The sequence below is a fragment of the Lacerta agilis genome, chromosome 10 (genome assembly GCF_009819535.1).
Source record: "Lacerta agilis isolate rLacAgi1 chromosome 10, rLacAgi1.pri, whole genome shotgun sequence".
NCBI lineage: Eukaryota > Metazoa > Chordata > Lepidosauria > Squamata > Lacertidae > Lacerta > Lacerta agilis.
The window spans coordinates 15,428,104-15,449,411 of NC_046321.1; the positions used below are offsets into that span (position 1 = coordinate 15,428,104).

Consider the following 21,308-nt stretch of genomic DNA (forward strand, 5'->3'; position numbering starts at 1 on the left):
TATAAGTACTGTAAAAGGTAAAGCTGTTTATTGGGAAGCATCAGTTTCTAACCTTTAGAATTAATTCATTTTTGTAAGTAGAACACTATCACTTTTAGACAACTCTCCAGGAAGCTTCACCTCTTTTCATATTATTTAGTATACCTGGAATCCTTTGCAGGCTATTTCCCATGGCTGAAGCCCTTGCTGCGTAATTTTTTTAATAGCTATGAATCATGTTAAAAATGGCAAGGAAAAGATTTGGGGGAAAAACAGTATTATTGTAGTTACGAAACACATGTAACACCTTTTGTGACAAAATGCTGTCAACTCCTACTGTATGCACCACTATAAAACTACTTCTGGGATGGAAGAACAGAATTACAGTAGATGTGGCAATGGGACTTGCCAATGGGCTACTTTCAGTGGGAGGAGGAGAGAAGAATGTAGTCTGCCACCTATGTGCCCTCTCAAATGTTGCTCTGGACAGGGGTGATAAGAAAACTGAAATGTAGTAAAACACAGTCAGTGTGCAAAGTGCAAGAGAAAACCATAATGTTCAAAACAAGTTAATATACCCTTGAATTGGAAGAACCATAAGCACCTAAAATGTGTTTCTGGTACCTAAGAATTTGCAAGAGCCAATAGGGTAGTATCTGAAATAGAATCAACTAAAATGTAATGAAGTAGTGACACTTCTGACATTTTAAATCCAAATAAAGATATTTTTCAACTGTGGCTTTTGGATTTCTGCTAAAAGATCAACAGGTATCTATGATTTTAATGAAAATTTGCATTGCATGTTCAGCCCTGACCTTAGACAAAACAAGTAAGATTGCTACCTCCCCCTTTCAACCATGGAATCCATTCCAAGACATTGAAGTTAACTAAGTAAAATTTACTATATATAAGTGAATTTATGGGCAGCATCTCCTTGCACACCACATCAAACACTAGAATCTTTCATTATCCATTTGACTTTGAGCAGCTTGGAAAAATCAAGTCAGTCAGATGGATATCTCCAGATGCTTTGAGTGATCCTAATCCACAAATGGATTACATATCAATTATACAGAAAAGCAATGGTTAACAATGAATAATCCTCTTATAAAAAGGGCTTTGCTATGCTTGCACTTACCACAAAAATATTTCCACCCCAAAGGAGTAACCATGTTAGTCTGTGATAGCAAAAGCAACTAAGAGTCTTGTGGCATCTTAAAGACTAGCAAATTTACGAAGGCATAAGCTTTCATAGGCTACAGTTCACTCCATCAGATGCATGGAATGTTTTTCCAAGTTGGCAGGTGTAATAAACATGGGTGTACTTGCTAACTTGGGATAGCATTCCATGCATCTGATGAAGTGGACTGTAGTTCCCAAAAGCTTATACCATAAACAAGTTTGTTGGTCTTTAAAGAGCCACAAGACTTTATTGTTTCCTAAGAATTAAATCTACCATGAAGCTCGCTGAATAATCTTCAGCCAGTCTGTCTCTCAGACTGACCTACTGCACAAGATTGCTGTATGGAATTTAAAAAGAGGATAACCATGTACAGTCATACCTCTGGTTGCGTTCGCTGAGGGTTGTGTTCGTCACGGGATACGAATGCGCCGAACCTGGAAGTACCGGAATGGGTTACTTCCGTATTCGGTGCACCATGCATGTGCAGAAGTACACCGCACACATGCGCAGATTTGGCACTTCAGGTTGCGCTTTTTTCATGTTGCGAACGGGCATCTGGAACGGATCCCGTTTGCAACCAGAGGTACCACTGTATGCCACTTAGGCTCTTTGGAAGAAAGGTGGAACACAAATGTAATAAAATATTTTTTATAAATATATAATATGCAATTGCTTTAAAAACGTGATAGCTCAGTTGTTAGAGCATGAGACTCTTAATCTCAGGGTTGTGGGTTTGAGCCCCCGTTGGGCAAAAGATTGCTTCACTGCAAAGTTAAGACTACATGACCCTCATGGTCCCATCCAACTCTACAATTCTCTGGTGCAAAGAAACAAACCGTAAGTCTGGATTTGGATGACATGCCAGATCATGCCTTGTTTCCTGCCAGTGTGGCGGCAGCAGCAGGAGCAGGGAAGGAACAAAGCTCTTGCTACTTCAGCAGCATGTGCTATCATACTGCTCCTCCACATTCAACAGCAACAGTTAAACTATAGTTCAGTCTGATGTGCAAAGAAGGCCAGTTCTCATCCATTTGAGTCTTCCAATCCAGAACTAAACCACATGATAGCTATATAGTTTAGCACACCTGACATTAGATTACCAAGTTAGTTTGGTTAGGTGAGCTTTGAGCTTGTTGGGAATTTTCCACAAGTATATGTATACTGTATACTGTATATTGAAAACATCTATTCCAAAAACAACTTGTCTGCATTGCATATCAGCTTCATACTATCCGTGTTTACTGGCAGCATTGCAGTAACTGAAATTCTAGAATTACCTCATTTATCTATGAACATCTGGTTCTGTGGAATTTTGAAAATCCAAGTGTATCTATCATAGTTACACAATTTTCTCAAAAGACTGAAACAGTGGGGTGTGGTAGGGTGGTGGAACAAAAGCCTTAGTACTTTATCTGAGCTGTGGTTTTAGTTTAACTTTATACTGCCACAATCTTCTATAAACAAGAGACTCTTTCAATGGATTTAACTGAATTATCTCCCACGAGGGTTTCATGTTTTCCATACTTTGAACTCTCTTTCCATACATCTAACCCGCATCAATTCAATAATTTATCCATGTGCCGTTAAAGTACATTTCTTAATATGAGCAATTAAAATGTTAAGGAGTACAAGCCATATTTTCAAAGTCTCCTTCACAATCACATGGTAAGCAGAAAGGCTGAGCAAACCTCTGAGCAAAATACTCTCAAGATAACTACAGTGATGAGCAGAGTTAGCTAGGTATGTGTTTAAAAAAAAATCAAAGCAAGATGTTGATCAACAATATCCATCCAAAAGAAATGTGTCACAACAGTACATATAAGCAAACATTCCAATTAAAGATTACATCACTTTTCAGAAAGTTTCAGCAAGTGCAGACAACTCTGGAGTTATAAGCAGGTACTGTACTGTATAGTACTTCTGAATGCGAAGGTTTGCCAGCTCACAAACAATAGCAGTAGACACTACATAGGGCCAGGGTTTAAGAACAGCCTTCTCTTGTAAGGATAAATTTGAAAGAGCACCAAGCATCGGTGCTGCCTTTCCCCCTCCCATCATCACACCCATGCAAAGAACGCAATTCTTACCAACTGTTGAGGAAACGCAGCTGTAAAGCAGGGAAATGCTAACGAGAAGAAAAAGCAGCACAAGCGCACGCAAGCACGAGCACGTTCACACACTCCTCCAGCAGCAGCAGCAGCAGCAGCAGCAGCAATCAGCAGCAGCTCTCTCTGGGAGCAGAAGAGATCTGGCAGCTGACAGGGCACACCATTGTCAACAACGCTGACCCTGCTCAGTCCCCAGGAGGAGGGGCCTGTCCTTCAACCGCTTCAAACACAGAGTAGATAACTAGAATTTCACGCCACGCATTGGGGAGGGGGCGCTCCTACTGACCGACAATAACCAACCTACATTTTTACAACTATTTAAAAGAGGGGGTGGGGAGAGCTGGCACTGCATTCCCTGACCACCTTATTAACAACTCGAGAACTGGAAAAAAAACGGGGAGAAACAACCCACACCACGTACACACAACACAAAATGCAACACTCCCCCCCCACCACCACCTCAACGGGTCCCTCCTTTCCTTGCCGGGGTGGAGGGATTAGTTTGCCCTTCAAAAGAGAAACCGCCCGAAGGCGCAAGTGCTGGGAAAAGTCCCGCCTTTCACGCACGTGAACCCTGGATAAAGGGACGCGGGTGAGGAGACAAAAGGCCATGAGAGAAACACCAACCTCAATTGGGGGGTGGGGGAGCCTATGAAGCAGACTCTACACAGGACGGGGTGGGGGGGGGGTGGGCAGAACCCACCACATTTGAGGTGAATATTTTGTGTGTGTTTTAAAGGAGAAGCCAGGCGGTGGTAGGGAAGGGGTGGAAGAAGCGACCGCCTCCCCACCCACCCACCTGCCCACCCACCTCGTAAGGGGCTGACGCCAACCGCCCGGAGCGCGCGCCCAACGCAGGTCGCCCAACCGCCCACACGGTGACCTCGCACGCGAGGAGACTGAGGCGCTCGGTTCTTTCCCCCCCCCTCGGCCCCGCCCCCCCAGGAGTGTGTTTTTCTTTTGCTTACCAGAGTCTCACGAGGACGGCAGGGAAGAGCACTGGGTCAAAGCCAAGAGGAATATGTCCGTGCCGTGGGGCCGCGTTAGGATGTATACATGCACGCGCTTGGATGAATGTTTATATATGTATATATGCGTGTTTGTGCATATGTATGTATATGCGTGTGTGCGCCCGCGCGCAACGCTTCCAGTCAGCCCCTAAATGAAAGCCTCCATCGCCGCCATGATAGAGGAGGGCAAAAACCAGCAGCGGCACTCGGAGCCCCGCCTCAAACGCTGTGGGCGTCGTGACGTCATCGCGACGGAACGGAGCCTGGGCGTGCTCGTTCTGCGTCAGCAACGTGAACTAAAAGGGTAGAGCGGTACACAGCCTGGACTTCCGGTCAAAAAGCGAACTGCAGTAAACTCAATACAGTACTGTACACGATTTTCACTGGCAGGAGCGAGCGGATTTCATGCTTATGGGATCCACTTCACTAGAAACCGCCAAACCCCTTAAGTCCACCTGCTGGAGCCAGGTGCAAATAGTGGCTCAGGCGGTAGCCATATACTTTATTGATTTTTTATCTCATTATACACGACAAAGCTATCTTTAGCCATCTCACCCCTTGCCTTTTCCTGTAAGACCAATTGCAGTCGTTAACAGTCATCAACAGGTTTTCCACACCTATCAGCCAATCACCCATTCCCACCACCCTTCTGAGTAATATCCCTCCCCACTCTCTCACTATATACAAGGGTCTGGTGGCTTCTGTTTCAGTGTATCTGAAGAAGTGTGCATGTACATGAAAGCTCATACCAAGAACAAACTTAGTTGGTCTCTAAGGTGCTACTGGAAGGAATGTTTTTATTTTTTTATTTTGTTTTAAATATTAATGTATTTATGTAAGATTAAGCTTTAGCATAATTTGGCCCAGCCTGTTTTCTTTGTGTTTAATTCCCTTCTGGCCTCATTGTTTACTTATCTTTGTGCCTACACTATTGATGGTTGCTAACCGAAGATTGAATTAATTGCTTTTTAATTAATAATAGGTCCACACGTTCTTGAATTTACAGAGGGGCCTTGCACAAGTTACTTATCTCTCAGCATTAGTTTCTAATCAGTAACAGAATAATAACTACTTATTTCAACAAGGAAGCCATACAGATCCATAAGAAAACAGCCAAGATCCATGGTCAGGTATTACTTTTGTTAAAGGTAAAGGGGACCCCCTGACCATTAGGTCCAGTTGCAGACAACTCTGGGGTTGCGGCACTCATCTCACTTTATTGGCCAAGGGAGCTTCCAGGTCATGTGGGCAGCATGACTAAGCCGCTTCTGGAGAACCAGAGCAGCGCACGGAAACACCATTCACCTTCCCGCCAGAGCAGTACCTATTTATCTACTTGCACTTTGACGTGCTTTCCAACTGCTAGGTTGGCAGGAGCAGGGACCGAGCAATGGGAGCTCACCCCATTGTGGGAATTCGAACCGTCGACCTGATTGACAAGCCCTAGGCTCTGTGGTTTAACCCACAGTGCCACCCACGTCCTATTACTTTTGTTAGGACCACTCAAAACGTCACAAAACAGCAACCAAGCTTTTGAATTTTTTATAAGTCTTCATTTGGCTGGAGGTTGAGCAATAGGGGTTGGGAAAGCTATCTTGTTGCTGAAGCTACAAAGTCTGCATCCACTGAGTCTTAAAATGTAGTGTGTGTAGGTGGAGATAGCAGACTTACCAGTAATACGATTAGGTTCTTAGACGCTATACCGGTTACACCTTGAGCTGCTGTGACAAAGAGACACATTGACTGACCCAATCCCTATTCCCATTTCCAGCCTAACCTCCAGCCTGTAATAGTGTTTTAGGGAGCAGACATAGAACTTAGGAACTAGATTTGCAAATTACATGCTCAACCTAGGAATATGTTTTCCAAACCGGAACTGCAGTATGAATTGCTTCACTTGAAAATCTACTCCTGGTTTTCTTTCAACAGCCTAATTAAGGAGTAAGCTCTTGCTGCTGCTGAAAAATTTAAGAATTAGAAACAATTGCTGGTCTACTGCAAATAATTCAGAGACCCATGAACAGAGTTCCACCCCACTTGTAAGCACTGTCAGACTCATCCCTGCTCTCAACTGCTGCCCTGGGCTTCTTTGGGAGGACTGACTGTTTTTAATTAAAGAGCTGTTGTTGTAACGTTTTTATTGTAATTACTTGTATAGTTTAAAAAAAAATTGTTACACTCCACCCCTATCTCCACAGCAGTGCAAGATTCCAGGAGTCCAAGCACTTACCCAGGGTTTGTGTTCCCTCCAGAAATGAGGCACAGCGGAGACAGTGATTTTTTTTTAATGATATATGGTTTATTCATATGCACTGCTCAGGCTTGCACCCCAGAGTCACATCCCAAGGGGGTCCTGTTCCTCTCATTACTGCAGCCTCAAATTCCAAGAGACCCCAGACATGTCTGACCCCTCTCTGCAGCATAAAACAGACTAACTTCCTCCTGCTCTACTCTACACCTCACCCCAGCCTGCAAAAGTGACTTACCTCTTTGCCCACTACTGGTATAATTCTGCCCTTCCCTCCTGAACCTCTGGCCTTTTGTCTCTGCTAACTCTCTCCTAATGGGTTAATGGCTAGACCATCATCAGTCTGTTTGGCAGTGTTTAGTCAAACCATGATGAATTAAAAACTTTACTGAATTTAAGAATTATGGGCGACTTGCACCCACAAACTCTGGTACCCCAAACCTTTAACTATAGCATTTACTGTTTAATGATTATTTTTTCCTAGCTGTCCTTATTTTTATCTGTAAGCTGCCTTGAGACCCTGTCAGGGGAAAAGGCAAACTATTATTATTAACAACAACAGCAACAATATACTGAATAAGTAATAAATATCACACCTGTAAGAAGTATATAACATGGAACTACACTGCAGGCTTACTGCAATCCATACTCTGCTACAGATCCTCACCCACTAACCCGAAAAAACCCCTTACAATAAACGATGAAGTTGGTTACTAGTTGAGAAGCCCAAGCAGAAAACTCATTTGAGATATGGAACATGAAGCTTGCGTTGGCACTACTATTTTAAAATAATATTTAAAAAAACACCTCGAAATAAAGCATAAAAGTTAGAATGACAAAGAGCTACTCCCTTTCCTGACACCTTTCATTTCGAGGGGGCTTCCTAACCATAAACGCAGGAACACGTCGGGGTTGCTCTACGAATCTCTCGGGGCAGTTCCCAGTCCACAACCTCCCTAAGGTGGCGATTCGGGGAACACTTCACGCAACGCAAACCCGGAAGTTCTCTACACTAAGACTGGGGAGGGGAGCACTAAATTCTTTTATTTATCGCTGCGATAGCCTCAGAGTCGGATGAGAAACGTCATCACGCAAACGCGGGCGCACTTGCGGTGTCGGGACGGACCCTGCCATCCCATTGGCGCATTGCCAGGGGGTATGGGGCGGGGACTCGGTGACGAAGGAAGGGTGGGCGGAGACTTGCGTCAGCTGCTGAGTGACCCGAACCGGATTTGATCCCATTCCCTTCCAGCCTTCCAAGGAGCTCGGCCCTAGCGGACGCTTTGCCTTGCCTATATTGTCCTGTCCGTCTGGGTCCGCTTTCTCCTCCGCTCGCTCTCACAATGGCGCTCAGCGATGACGACGTCAAGAAGCAGGTACTGCACTGTGGGTGGGGGGCCCTGAGGAGAGACCCTCCTTATCAACCCTATCCGGCCTCTCCCTTCCCTCGCGGCCCTGAGCCCCTTTGGCCGGGCTGTCATGTGACGCGCGTCCTTTTGGCTAACTTGTGGAAAAGGGAATTCAGCGGTTGAAATGATTGGGGGGCCTACTCCCGGGGAAATATGTTTTGCACCCTGAGAGTCTGAAGAGCTGCTCTGTAGATGGGTTGAGAGAATGTGTTAGGGAACTGGGTGCTTTGCTTCCTGCATTCGTTTCGGTTCTCAAATAATTGCATCTTGTTTCGTTATGGTTAAGTGTCCTTTGGATACCCCCCCCCCCGCTAAGAGCTGTATCTTAGGCAGTGAAACACTGGTTGGACACGCTTTCCTTTGGGGTTTTTAAGCAGAGGTTGGATGGCCCTCTGTCATGTATGACCTCGTTGAGATTCCTGCATTGCAGGGGGTTAGACTAGATGACCTGTAGGTTCCCTTTCAACTCTACAGTTCTGTGATTTTTAAGGGTAACAGGTTGCTTGATTTTTTTTCCCTTCAAAAAAACTAATGTTTAATAGAGAGCCAGTGTGGTGTAGTGCTAAGTGTGCTTGGCCTGTGACCTGGGTTCAAATCCTCACTCAGGCATGAAGCTGGTCATGGCCTAACCTACCCTCCTGGGGTTGTCAAAAGGACAAAATGAGGAGGGGAGAGCCAGGTGTTCCACCTTGAGCTTCTTGGAGGAGAAGGTGGTATACAAAGGTAATCAATAAAACAATAACTGTATGGCTTCTTCCTTTGTATGCTCAGGTTCAGTATAAACCCTACCCTCCTAAATGCCACTGGGCTCAGTCCACCTTCACTTTCTTCTGAATCAACGTGCATAGGCTGAAGCTGTAGAAGTGTACATGCATGACACTTGCAGCACAGTCCTTGTGAGGTTTATTCAGAAGCAAGCCTCACTGTGTTCAATGAAACATCCTCCTAAACACATTTTGAATATCTGTCATGTTATTTATGTGCACAGGAAAATAGTTAATGTGGGATAAAAGGGGGAAGAGATCCACTTTATAGTCCAGTACCCCTGGCAGTAAGTGACCAGAGTAGGAAAGTCCTTTTGTACATTTAAAAAGGTAAAGGGACCCCTGACCATTAGGTCCAGTCGTGTCCGACTCTGGGGTTGCAGCGCTCATCTCGTGTTAATGGCCGAGGGAGCCGGTGTACAGCTTCCAGGTCATGTGGCCAGCATGACAAAGCCACTTCTGGCGAACCAGAGCAGTGCATGGAAACACGGTTTACCTTCCTGCCGGAGTGGTACCTATTTATCTACTTGCACTTTGACGTGCTTTCGAACTGCTAGGTGGACAGGAGCTGGGACCGAGCAACGGGAGCTCACCCCGTCGCGGGGATTTGAATCACCGACCTTCTGATCAGCAAGCCCTAGGCTCTGTAGTTTAACCCACAGCACAACCCACTTTGTTCAATGGCATTTCTTATCAAGTAAATTTGCATGAGGTTGGGCAGAATACCTGTTGAATTTGGGACTTCCAAGTAAATATGCTTACTACTGTGCTGCAATGAGATTTAACCTTGAAGCTGAAATTCATGTGTGTATTTTTTGTTGAGGGGGGCATGGGGTAAGAAAAAAAGCTTGTTACATTAGAAATGTTCACCACCTAATATGCAAGATTACATGGTTGTGTTCTTAATGAATAAACGTGAAAAGTTATCCCCTCTCCAGTTCTTTGTGCACAAACAGGAACACACTATTGCACACTTTTTGAGTTTTTGAGTTGCACTGAGAAGGTGAGGAAAGCTACTTTTGATTACCATGGTTATGGTTACCAGAGCGTCCTTGTCCTTGAGTATGTGTCCTTGAACTGAAGTGTTTGCAGTAAAAATGACTAAGTATATCTCAAGCAGTAGATAGATGGAAAATGTTTGCTGTTCACAAAAGGTTGTGGTCTTGTACCCAGTCCTATCTTCCTTTGTTTCCATATTCACAACTATCAATACATAGTGTTATTACCAGTGTAAGATTAATGGTTTGTTCATGGATAGGATAGAAATGAGTGAGGATTTGCTGTGTAATAGAAGATGCTCAAGCGGGTTGCAAAATCATTTGTAAAATAAATATTGGCTGAGTTTGAGGGGAGGATGATTATTGGGTGGAAAAGTTGGATATAAATGGATTTAGACAGGAAGCTAAAGTGTCTTACTATTGAATTAGACACAATAAAGGAAGGACAAATATTTGTATTTTAGCTATTTTTTAAATGGGCTTTGAGAGAGTCCAGCTAGAACCAATTTGTAGCCAAGGCTTCTTGTGGCATTAATGATAGACCTTGGGTGCTTGCAAGCCATAATATGGTGCCACTGCTACTTGTTACTTGCACTTGTATACCAAGGGGCACTAAAAACAGGATAAAAACATTTCTTTAAAAGACAAACTTGCTTTGAAGTGTGACTGCTCAGCCATTGAGCAAAGACATATAAATTCTCTGCTTATACTGCTTACTTCTGGACTAGATGCCTATCAGTAAGACGTGTTTTATCCCAACATAATGGTTTGATTGTAAACAGAGGGTATATTTTGGAACTCTCTTGTAAGAGGGCAGAGGAATGTTTCATCTTCAGACTATGAAACTAGAAGTGAGTGAAGGAAGCCTTGTAGCTTCATGTTTGAAATAATTTGGAAGAGAGAAGCAGGTGTGAAATTGATTATAAAGGGACAACGGAGTTATTTTCACATCATGTATGTGTGTGGGAAAGACCATGGTTAAGACTCGCATTAACTGATGAAAATAGGAAGTTCTGGTCCCAGCAACTGAACCTTTGGAGAACGTAGAACTTTGGGATTTGTAACATATAACTCTAATTGGTTCATTTGAAGCACCTTCTAGTAATTAAATTCTTATCATTGCTGATGTATTTTATCTATAGGAGTGACAATTAAGCTTATGTTTGTTAAAGAACCTAAATGCATGACAGATACATTTCACTATTCAGTTGGGAACAAAGATGAGTAATACAGTGCAAGGCCTGAATGCTATTGGTTGGAAGGGGGATATTTTTCTTTTCTACTATATGAGTAAACTTCCAAAAATTCCTAATACACATTTAAAAAATATTGTGGCCTTTTTATACCAAATACCAATTTGAGGGCTTCTGCAGAAAATTATTAATATTGATCTTTGGTATATATATATGAAAATAGCAACAACACTCAGTTCAAATAGTCATTTTCCTGAAGGAACGTTTGCATAATGGAATTTTTTGATATACAGTGCATGTGATTTGGCTGTCCTTTAGAGCTTGTCCTGTTGACTGTAAATAGTATCCTTCCTAGTAGAACTGCCCTGAGCTAGGTTTGGGATAGAATATTGTGCTGAACTCTGCATAGATCCAGCCAGTGTTGGTAAAACATTGTCCCCTCACAGCTGACAGGCAGAGTACATAAGTTTTGCTTAGGCTCAACTCATGTATGTTAAACACTTTCTTCACATAAGTGACCATTGTATGCTTCTTACTGTTATTAAGAGGTTTACTTTGAGAGCAGGTCAATTTTTTGTTTGAGCCCACATACCAGTTCTCCAGTATCTCAGGAAGAGATCTTTCCTGTCACCTGATCTTCCAACCAGAGATGTTGGATACCGGGACTTCACCAATGCCAGGAAAAGGACCATAGCTCAGTGGTCAGTGTATCACCACTGCAAACATAAAGAAGTTTACAAACAGTGTTCAAAACTTCCATTGTTCTATGCACATTTTGTGACATGGAAGTCATTAGCACGAGCAGTTTCTGAGCTCTGGGTGCAGTACAGCGCCAAAGATTTCAGATTAAAACTGTAGTGTGGAAGGAAAGGAGGACCTTTTTCTGTCTCCCCACTTCCAGCTACTCTCCAAAGACTGGAGAAGAGACCCTCTTAAGAATATTAGTGGGGTGGGTAGGGGAAGGACTAGACCATGGGGGAAATGAACACAATATCTTAGCTGCAGTTCATTCATTTTCAGATTTGTACTCTTGTTATAAAAAAGCACACCTAGAATTTCTGTTATTGCACCCATAACCTATGTTTAAGGTGCCATTTAGCTCCAAGCTTTCATATCTCAGTTTCTAACGCTGTTTACAAATTATATGCTCTGCCACTGAGCTATGGTCTCTTGCCTGGCATTGCACACCTGGGATGAAGATTGTGTATTATCCTACACATTTGATAAAACTGATTAACATCTTGAAGTAGAAATCCTCTGGTCCCCTGGAAGTAGAGTGATATTATGAAGTCTTCATAATACTAGAGCTCTGGGCCAGCCAATGAAGCGGAATGTTGGAAGATTGAGGGAAAAGAAAATAAAGCACTTCTTTGCCCAGCACATAAACTATGGAACTCAGTCCCACAAGAGGAAGTGATGCCACCAACCTGGATGGCTTTAAAAGTGGATAAACAGATCCATAGAGGATAAAGCTATTAATGGTGACAAGCTACCGTGGCTATGTTCTGCCTCCATTGTCAGGCAGTGTACAGCAGTTACTGTGAATTGCAAGTGGACAGAGTGCTGTTGCGCTCTGGTCCTGGTTTGTTTGTTACATGTATGTGCAACCTTTCATCCATGAAGCTCAAGGTAGCACACACAGTTTTATCCTCACAACAACCCTGTGAGGTAGGTTAGGATTTAGGATGAAAGTCAGTGACTGGTCCAAGGTCACCCACTGAGCTTTATGGCCAACTGGCTATTTAAACCCCCATTTCTCAAGTTCTAGTCCAGCACTCTAACCACTACACTACACTGGCTCTCAGGGTTTCAGTAAACATCTGGCTTGCCACTGTGAGAACAGGATGCTGGACCAGATGGGCCATTGGGCACTTGTGATCTGCACGCATTGACCACAAATCATCCAGCAGAGAGTTGCACCGAGATAAATGGAGATTGAACACACCTAACCATATACAGCTTTGTCGTCATCATCTGTTATAACATTTGCACAGGGGTACCTGTCCCATGTTCCTACACCATTTGTATCTGGAATGTGTTTAACTTCATAAGAGCTTGAATATTTGTCCATGAGCATGATGTCCCATACTGTACTTGCGAAATCCAAGCTTCAAAAAGATTTGCATTTAAACTTGTCTAGTTCTTTGCTGTCACAAATCTAGATGCAGTTAAAAAATGAAGGATTACAGTATATTTTTATTTATTGTTTTCTTAATATGAGGAGTAAAATAAGTTAAAGGGCTAGTTTTGGTTTGGGTTGTAGTGGCTGTCCTCTCATCTGATTAATTATTTGAAGGATAATTTGTGGGCAAAAACCACCACATATATATTAGGGAACCAAGGAAATTGCATTGCCGCCAGCAGAGTTTGGATGTATTGTGGTTCATTTTATTAAGTCTCACAAAAGTGACATTGATTGGGGCAGGCGGGGAGAGGACTCACACCTTCTGTACAACATGGTATCCTTTTATTGACTAGGTTAGGACAGTTGAATGTGGTATTCACCCTCCATTGAAACATTTGACTGCCTACACTGGAACATTTAAGATCACAACTATCAGCTGATAGTTTTCTTTCTTTCCCAAACAGCTGAAGCTCTGTATTCCATTTGTGGGTATGTTCTGCTAACTGAAACTAAGAATTGGTAAACAAATTTTTTAAAAAGGAGCTTGAATATTTGGAAGCTCATTTTTTGGTCTTGGTGGCAAAAAAAGCACTTGTAACACATAGGTTGTGAGAAATATGGGGTGTTCAAAAGCAAAAATGTTTCTGCAGGCTTCCATGGAAAATATAACTCTCCTTTCTGTTACAGATCAAGCACATGATGGCTTTCATTGAACAGGAAGCCAACGAGAAGGCAGAAGAAATAGATGCTAAGGTAAACAAAAATTATTTGTATCTTTCCTACATATGGAACTTCCATAAAAGATGGTGGCTTCTTCAGATAACTAAAAGCTCATTTGTGGCAAACTGAATGTTTGCCAGTCCTTTTCCTGAAATGTCTCAATGAGCCCTATATGTGGATACACAAAACTTTTAAACACTGTATCACCAACAAAGAAGGTGAGGGGTTATGGTTGGTGTCTAAAGTGAACATAAAGCATGATCTGTGCATCTGTACTTGGATGTAAATCCCACTGAATTCAGTGGTGCTTCCACCCAGGTGAGTGTACATAGGATTGCAGCCTAACATTCCTCTCTAGTTTAGTAGTCTTGAATACAGAAATCAGTTTTCATGTGTACATACTCTAGCAGTTAGAATTTAGTAAAAGTTTTAAAAGGGAACAGAAGTGTAGGATGCTGGGACCAAATGAAGTTTCAGTTGCCAATGAAGACATTCATTAGCTATGAGAGCAATAGATTTTAATTGGATTTTGCAGTGTTCTGCAAAACACCCTATTTTAGTAGAAAAAGCATATATCCCAGATGGAGTCATTCTTCCTAACAGGCTGAAGAAGAATTCAACATAGAGAAAGGTCGTCTTGTTCAGACACAGAGACTGAAAATAATGGAATACTATGAAAAGAAAGAAAAACAAATTGAACAGCAGAAGAAAATGTAAGTAGTCTGCTGTGACTTTTAACTTACTCTTGGTTGCAAGTAGCTAAAATGGTATGTAGTCCAACCGGAACTAGAGCAGAGGTAATTCCGCAGACATGTCATTTCCTGAGGGAAGCGATGAGACCCTGAATAAGTTCTCCCCTCCTTAAATAAATAAATAAAATCCTGAAGGAGGAATATGATGTGTTGATGAAAAGTACCTCTGTTCCAGCCACCTTAATTTCTGCATCCGCCTGTATCCATCAAAATGAATTGCAGTCATGGTCCTGCTCACTGGTAAATTGTAATAAAAATGCAGTAAGTAGTGGTCTTTAATGCAAGAAAGAATGTCACTCCATATAAAGTGATCTCAAATAAGCAGCTGCATATTGCTGTTTAAGCAGTGATTTGTGTGTGATCATCTGAGTAAGTCTTGGTGGTGGGTTAAAGAGATTCCAGAAGTGGACTGACAATATGAGAGTTGGGGAAAGGGTGTTTACAAAGAGCTTTACATTGGGCCTGTCTGGCTCCAATATGGGGTATGCTGAGGGGGAGTGTGTAATAAATGACTGCTTCTTAGACTGTCTGAAGCTTATGGCACTCAGTTCTGTTTTTCCATCTGACTTGCAGTCAGATGTCCAACCTGATGAATCAGGCAAGACTGAAGGTTCTCAAAGCAAGGGATGATCTGATTGCCGTAAGTATATACTTCCCTTTATAAAAGAATGAGGATTCTTACCAAAATATAAAATCAAAAAATCCTTCCAGTAGCACCTTAGAGAACAACTAAGTTTGTTCTTGGTATGAGCTTTTGTTTGCATGCACACTTCTTCAGAGGATTCTTACCATTTGTCTGACTCGCAACTGGTGTATTAAAAAAACAAAACTTTCAGGTTTCACTCTTGGGGGCCTCTTTGATGTAGAAAATATTTGGGTTTGGAACTTGTATGTTGTTGTAGGTCCAGATGTACTATAAATGGAAGCTAATACTGACCTTACTTTCTGCTATACTGGAGAAGAAATAAGTAGTAAAGGATGCATCCTGCTTATTCTCTGCTTTCAGCCTGTTCATTGCTCCCCCCCTCCCCCACTAGCATTTAACTCTTGCACAATACAGCATTGTGGGGAAAGAGAAAGTAATCGTATTCAGTGGCAAGTTAATGGGGAGGAATTCCTCCTAAAATGATAGAATGGGTGAGCCTGTTCTAGTTCTTAAAGTTGCCCTACTTCAGGTGAGTGCTTATGTGAATTAATGGTCCTCTGTACAGAACAACATCCTGAATACCGAAAATTAGCATGTCGGGAAAGTTTTCATGTTTCCTCCTGATGCATTAGTATTATTTTTGTTGGATTCTGATTTTGTTTGATGTTTAATAAGGAACACTTCCAGCATTGCCTTCTTGCCTAATTCTGTTTTTAACAGGCATGACAGTATAAAACATAGTTACAAAGAGAGAAAGTTTAGAGATAGTTTAGAGAGAAAGTTTTCCTTTTTGCAATTTGACTCTGATATAAGAATTGATTCTGGCAGGATGTGCTAACACTTCTTGTACATGTTGTGGAGAGGGCTGAAGGAAAAAGGCTAAGAAACATGAATTCTTTCACAATCGAATCTGTCACATGCTTGTGATGCATGAAACACTCAAACTTCCTCTTTATATCACAAGTTTATATTTGTACCAGATAAGTGACCAGGGTTGGAAGGAAATTTCAGGAATTTAGTCCAAAATGAAAAACTATAATATAGTGTTGAACTGTAGTATGACTAAATAACAGAACCCAGAACGGGGCAGGCTTGGTTCTGTAGAAAAATGTAAATTGACTGCAGTGTGGGATATATTACGATGGAAGGGAGCCTTATTCAAAATACTGGTATTATCAGGTGCAGACCTAGACCACCCAATGGTGTCCTCAAATGTCCCCTTTTGCTTGCTTCTATATATGTGGGTGCTGCTCACTTATAGGGAGGGAAATAAATCACTATACTTTGGGACAAGACTTTTGTGCGGAATTACTTTTCCTCCACCCATGGCAGTGTGGCCTGGTCTCCATCAGGTTTCTGCATAAGCATGTTGGACCAACGGTTGCAACAAAGCACAGTCCTTTAGTCTTTCTATGAATCATAATGGTCATTTCACTAGTGACTATATAAAATGGCCCTGTTACAAGTTAAATGTCCACATTGGTGGTAAGACTTAATTTTTCCATCCCAGATTATGTTTAAAGGATTGTCTCTAGAAAGGCTTTTTGTTGCTTGAGTTCTTAAAGCTGAGGTTTGCGTCAATTACAATTAAATGTGGCAAGGAACTGTCCCTGGCGCAGCGCAAGGTATTGGAAGGGCTCTTGGGATGTTACAGAGAGCCCCAATCCCACCTGACCAGCAGCACCTCCTCTGGCAGCGGAGGGAACAGCAAGGCTTCCAGCGGGGAGGGGCAGGCGTCTCAGGGAATGGAGGGTAGAGGCTCTGAGGAGGCTGGAGAGACCCTGCACTCCCCTAGCCCAAGGGGCGATGAAGGAGACACACGGCTTCTGTCGCCCCGAAGGCATCGAGGGGTGAAATGAAAGGATGGGAGGTGGGGTTTTCGTATACCGAAACTCTTTTGTTGGGGTCAGAACCGGAAGGGGGCATTCCTGAATTCTGCCGACGTTTGATACAGACAGGAACTTGTTAGCTCTGCACTGTACATAGTATGCACAATAAAACTACAAAAGGAAAGTTCGGAGTTTTGCCTGGTTACTCATGAGCAACTAACTGAGGACCTTACAAAATGCCTTAACAGCCTGTGCATTGGGAACTGGGGTTGGGGCAGAGGGAGTCTGCCTGAGGTTTAGGGTTTGACTGAAGACCATCATGTGATCTTTTCTATCCGCATTTTTCTTTCGTTGTAGGATTTGCTGAGTGATGCCAAGCAGAGACTGGCTAAAGTAGTAAAGGATACTGGCAGGTACCAGAGTCTGTTGGATGGATTAGTTCTACAGGTAAACATATTCCATGCTTCCTACAGACACTTCCCTGTGGTCTCCTTTTAGTTGGTCTCCTTTTAGTTGTGGATATAGTTGGTCTCCTTTTAGTTGTGGATATAGACCTCTTGAATCCACACTATCAACTCTCTTTTGTATTTCTTAGGATGTTTTCCAGTTAAATTCCCTACCTCTAGTTTCTCTAAGCTTGAGACAGCACTCCAACATGTAGTATGTAATCTACTAACTCCAATGTGACATGAAATGGTCACGTTCTTATCTTCGCTGAAATTACTACCTTTGCCACTTGTCTCCCTAAATGTCTCCATTAAGATCAGCGGAGAAAGACCACCTCCATTTCTCCATTCAGAATGTTAAACTGCTAAAGTAGAACTTTTTACATTTGGGGCCATCAAATCTGGAAGCTGTTACTCAGAGAGGCCTACCCAACCCAAGTTTTGTACTCCTTTTTGGCAAACCATCCGCATTCGGCTAATTAAGTCCAGTATTGTGTGAATTTAAATTAAATATGTCTTAATTGTCCTGGGGTTTGTAAAGGTGTTCATTAAACTTGAGGGATTTGTCAACTCAGATTGTATAAATTTTGCATTAAGCTCTTGTTCTATTTTTAAAAGGGGTTTTATCAGTTACTTGAGCCTGCAATGACTGTCCGATGCCGGAAACAGGATCTTCAATTGGTTAAGGTAAGTTTTTTTTTTTAACTAAATGGTCATAAAGTAGTGTCTGGTGGCTGATAAGCTCCTTGGTGTAAAACCACACAAAAAATGTATAGTTAAAGTAGTAGGGGGTGGGGACAGAACCCAAATTTGATCAGAGATGTGGCATGAGGTAGATATGTTATCCCATACAGTTTTCCTGGTCTAAATAACTATTCTCCCTTCTCTACCTCTTTGATCCTGCTGCTGAAAATGCTTAGATACTAATGCTGTTAGGTTTTGGTGGCTCTGCCACTGAGCTGTCACCCCTCTCTTTATGCACATCCTGTTTGTGCAGGGCCCTTGTCAACAACAGATGTACACAATTTATCTGCATTGTTCTGCAAACTGAATAGCACACCCTCAAGTAAGTGCCTGAATTGCACATGGAAAGCTGCCTTTCATGTGCTGAATGAAACCACCTTGGTCTATCTAGCTCAGCTCCAACTCCCTAGACTCGCAGTGAAACAACATGAGTGCTTCAATTGAAATCTGAATGTAATCCCATAAGGGACAAATCAGAGCTTGTGTTCTACCAATAATATACCATATAAATCCTTTTTCAGGCTGCTGTCCAGAAGAGCATCCCAGTCTACAAAGCTACTACTAAAAAAGAAGTTGATATTCATATTGACCAAGAATCATTTCTCCCTGAAGACATGTAAGAAAGATACATAACTGAAAAGGGGTTATTGGTGCTACATAACATAGAACTTTCATGTGGAGAGCAGGGGTTAAAAATATAACAACTTTCTAACACCTAACGGTATACCGTGGACCCTCCAGATACGAACTTAATTTGTTCCAGGGATCCTTATGTACCCCGAAAAGCCCACAACATGAGGTGCCACGATAGAGCGCTTCTGCAATGCATGTGTGGCGAAACCTGGAAGTATACACATCCGGGTTTGCCGCGTTCGCAACCCGAAAGTTACGTTACCCGAAGGTAATGTAACCCAAGAGTCCACTGTATAATGGAAATTAGCACTGTCACATGCTCAATAACATATCCAATATATCATAAACCTTTCACATCCACCCAGAAAACAGCAGATCATCCAGTTATAGCTCCAAAAGTGATGGAATTTGATATTTCCTCATTATTGTGTTTTTAAAATGCCATCTTGTTCTGTCACACCTGACTAATTGAAGAGCCAGTTCACAGATTAGGATGGGAGGACTACTTCTATGTCCAAGGCTGGAATTGTTTAATAGTCCCCCCCCCCGGGGCATGTTTTTGCAGAAGTCCCATTGTACTCTATGGGATTTGCTTTCAGGTAAACGTGTTAGTCAGTGATCTTATGTACACTGTGGAGTAAGTCCTATATCTTAACCTTGCTTCTCCATAAGATGATCAGGAACCTAGGCTTTGTTACAAACAAATACCCAAATGCCCCTAGCTGCAACTGTCAAAGATCGTTGTAAAACATGCAGATTCATTAAAACTTTTCCTTACAAGTGAAAATTGTGAGGGAAATGTTTACCACGCTCTGATTTAACTTTGGTATGGACACCCATGCTCAAGCACAATTAGTGAGCTAGTGACTTACGGGCCACATCCATCCTCCCAAAGCAATTTTATTTGGCCCACTGGTGTTCCGCTAAAATGTAATCAGTGTGTGGTAATCAGGGTGCAGTGCACATTTTGCTTCATTTCCTGTTTTAAGTAAAAGTAGCAATGGTTCATCCCTCTGGCACATGACTTAAAACAGTAGTTTTGTTGGTTTTGTTTCATTCAATCAGACATTGTTTATCTTGTTTGTGTCTTCTAGAGCTGGAGGTGTTGAAATCTATAACAGAGACAATAAAATCAAGGTTTCCAATACTCTGGAAAGCCGGCTGGATCTAATCGCCCAGCAAGTAAGCCTGAGAAAAATCTTCCATTTTCTCTCCCGCCCCACCATCCTTGAACCCCAGATTTCTTCTGATCTTAACATCCTTGGCAATTGATTTGTACGCCACTAATTATTTTGATGTGTATCCCATCTTTCAATCCAATGATCCTCAAGGCATCTTACAGTAGATCCAAGCCCCTCACAACTCAACAGCCTGTAGGCTCCTGGCTGGTGCATGTGGGCCTCCCTTCACTTCTGCAGTCCTAGGGCAACTGGTAGTTGAAGATTTCTGGCAGTGAGAGGGGAAGCAAGCTCCCTGCTCTTTCTCTCTGGCCATTCATTGATGCCACATCTTTGCCATCATGTTCTACCTGGAAGGCAGGGACTACAGTGTCCCAGTTGCCCCCTGGCCAATAACAAAGGTCAGAATGTTTCCTTTCAGCTTTTCAGTCCCAGTGCAGCCCATTGTGGCTACAGGTGCTTGCTCTGAGGTCATAGACTCAGTTTGATGTTGCCAGTCCTCATTACCATCATTTTGTTGAAGGAGAGGATCATGCATCATGGGGAAGGGACTGCTTCCATTGGTATTGTGCAGTCTTACACAGTTTGTGTGATGTGTCCCTCTAGCCTTTATCTTGCCAGTTCAGAGCTGAGACTGCACCTGAACAAGGTGCTTGGTGCATGTTGCATTCCTGTTCTTCTGTGCCATCACATTGTAACTGCTTCTCTTTTTTTTCTTCAACAGATGATGCCAGACATTCGAACGGCACTTTTTGGTGCCAACAGCAATAGGAAGTTCATGGACTAAATTTCTTCAAGTAACAGTGGAAATTATTCCACTGCCATAGTGAAGGGAATGCTGGAGCATCCCTAATAAACCAACACCCCTCTTAAAATGTAATACTCAGTGCTATATTGTGTTGCCCTGTGTATGTTCTTCTTTTTTGCATACCTGCTATGCTTAGCCTGACTTAAAGAGAGGCTGGAAGACCTCTCTCCACAGAACAGTGGTGTGTAAAACAGAAATTGAGACCTTTAGGTCCCTTGAGACAGATTCCTTGAGCGTCGGTCTCTGCTTTGACTACTTCCCGCAAAGCATGTCGCCAACCTGTGTTGTTTATCCATGGTTTCCTTATTTAAAAGCTGTTTGATATTAGGTTAAATAGGGGGCATATGTTTCTTTTGAGGGCCACTGTAACTTATGCTAATTTGGTCAACCCCAGATTCTTGTTCTGTATATGTGGTTTCAAAAATTATATATATATATATGTATACACACACTTGACTTGTACACATGCACATCATTAAAATAAAAAGGTGTGTGAAACTTGTTTTCCTTTGCCTCTGCACCCAGAGGAATAAGT

General features: G+C 42.4%; 2 protein-coding genes across 6 annotated transcripts in view; one reads left to right on the forward strand and one right to left on the reverse strand.

Moving 5' to 3' along the window:
- Nucleotides 1-4,442, reverse strand: part of BCL2L13 (BCL2 like 13) — a 31,779-nt gene extending 27,337 nt beyond the window's left edge. The window contains exon 1 of one of the 5 annotated variants that reach the window (XR_004427513.1): nucleotides 4,239-4,436. The gene's annotated coding sequence lies outside the window, so the exon portion shown is untranslated. Of the gene's footprint in view, nucleotides 1-3,249; nucleotides 3,342-4,238 lie in introns of those variants that run through there. The other 4 variants (XR_004427512.1, XM_033163452.1, XM_033163453.1 and 1 more) reach the window with 4 other exon arrangements.
- Nucleotides 4,443-7,739: 3,297 nt separating this feature from the next.
- Nucleotides 7,740-21,118, forward strand: ATP6V1E1 (ATPase H+ transporting V1 subunit E1). The gene is made up of 9 exons (XM_033161664.1): nucleotides 7,740-7,904; nucleotides 13,705-13,770; nucleotides 14,341-14,450; nucleotides 15,063-15,129; nucleotides 17,322-17,411; nucleotides 18,029-18,097; nucleotides 18,676-18,770; nucleotides 19,882-19,969; nucleotides 20,690-21,118. The coding sequence occupies exons 1-9, from the start codon at nucleotides 7,872-7,874 to the stop codon at nucleotides 20,750-20,752; spliced, it is 681 nt and encodes a 226-aa protein (XP_033017555.1). The 5' UTR covers nucleotides 7,740-7,871; the 3' UTR covers nucleotides 20,753-21,118.
- Nucleotides 21,119-21,308: the final 190 nt, after the last annotated feature.

Coding starts and splice junctions, on each gene's coding strand:
- ATP6V1E1 (XM_033161664.1), top strand. CDS start 7,872: ATGGCGCTCAGCGATGACGACGTCAAGAAGCAG. Junction 18,098..18,675: donor AGGATCTTCAATTGGTTAAG/GTAAGTTTTTTT, acceptor ATCCTTTTTCAG/GCTGCTGTCCAGAAGAGCAT. Junction 19,970..20,689: donor TGGATCTAATCGCCCAGCAA/GTAAGCCTGAGA, acceptor TTTCTTCAACAG/ATGATGCCAGACATTCGAAC.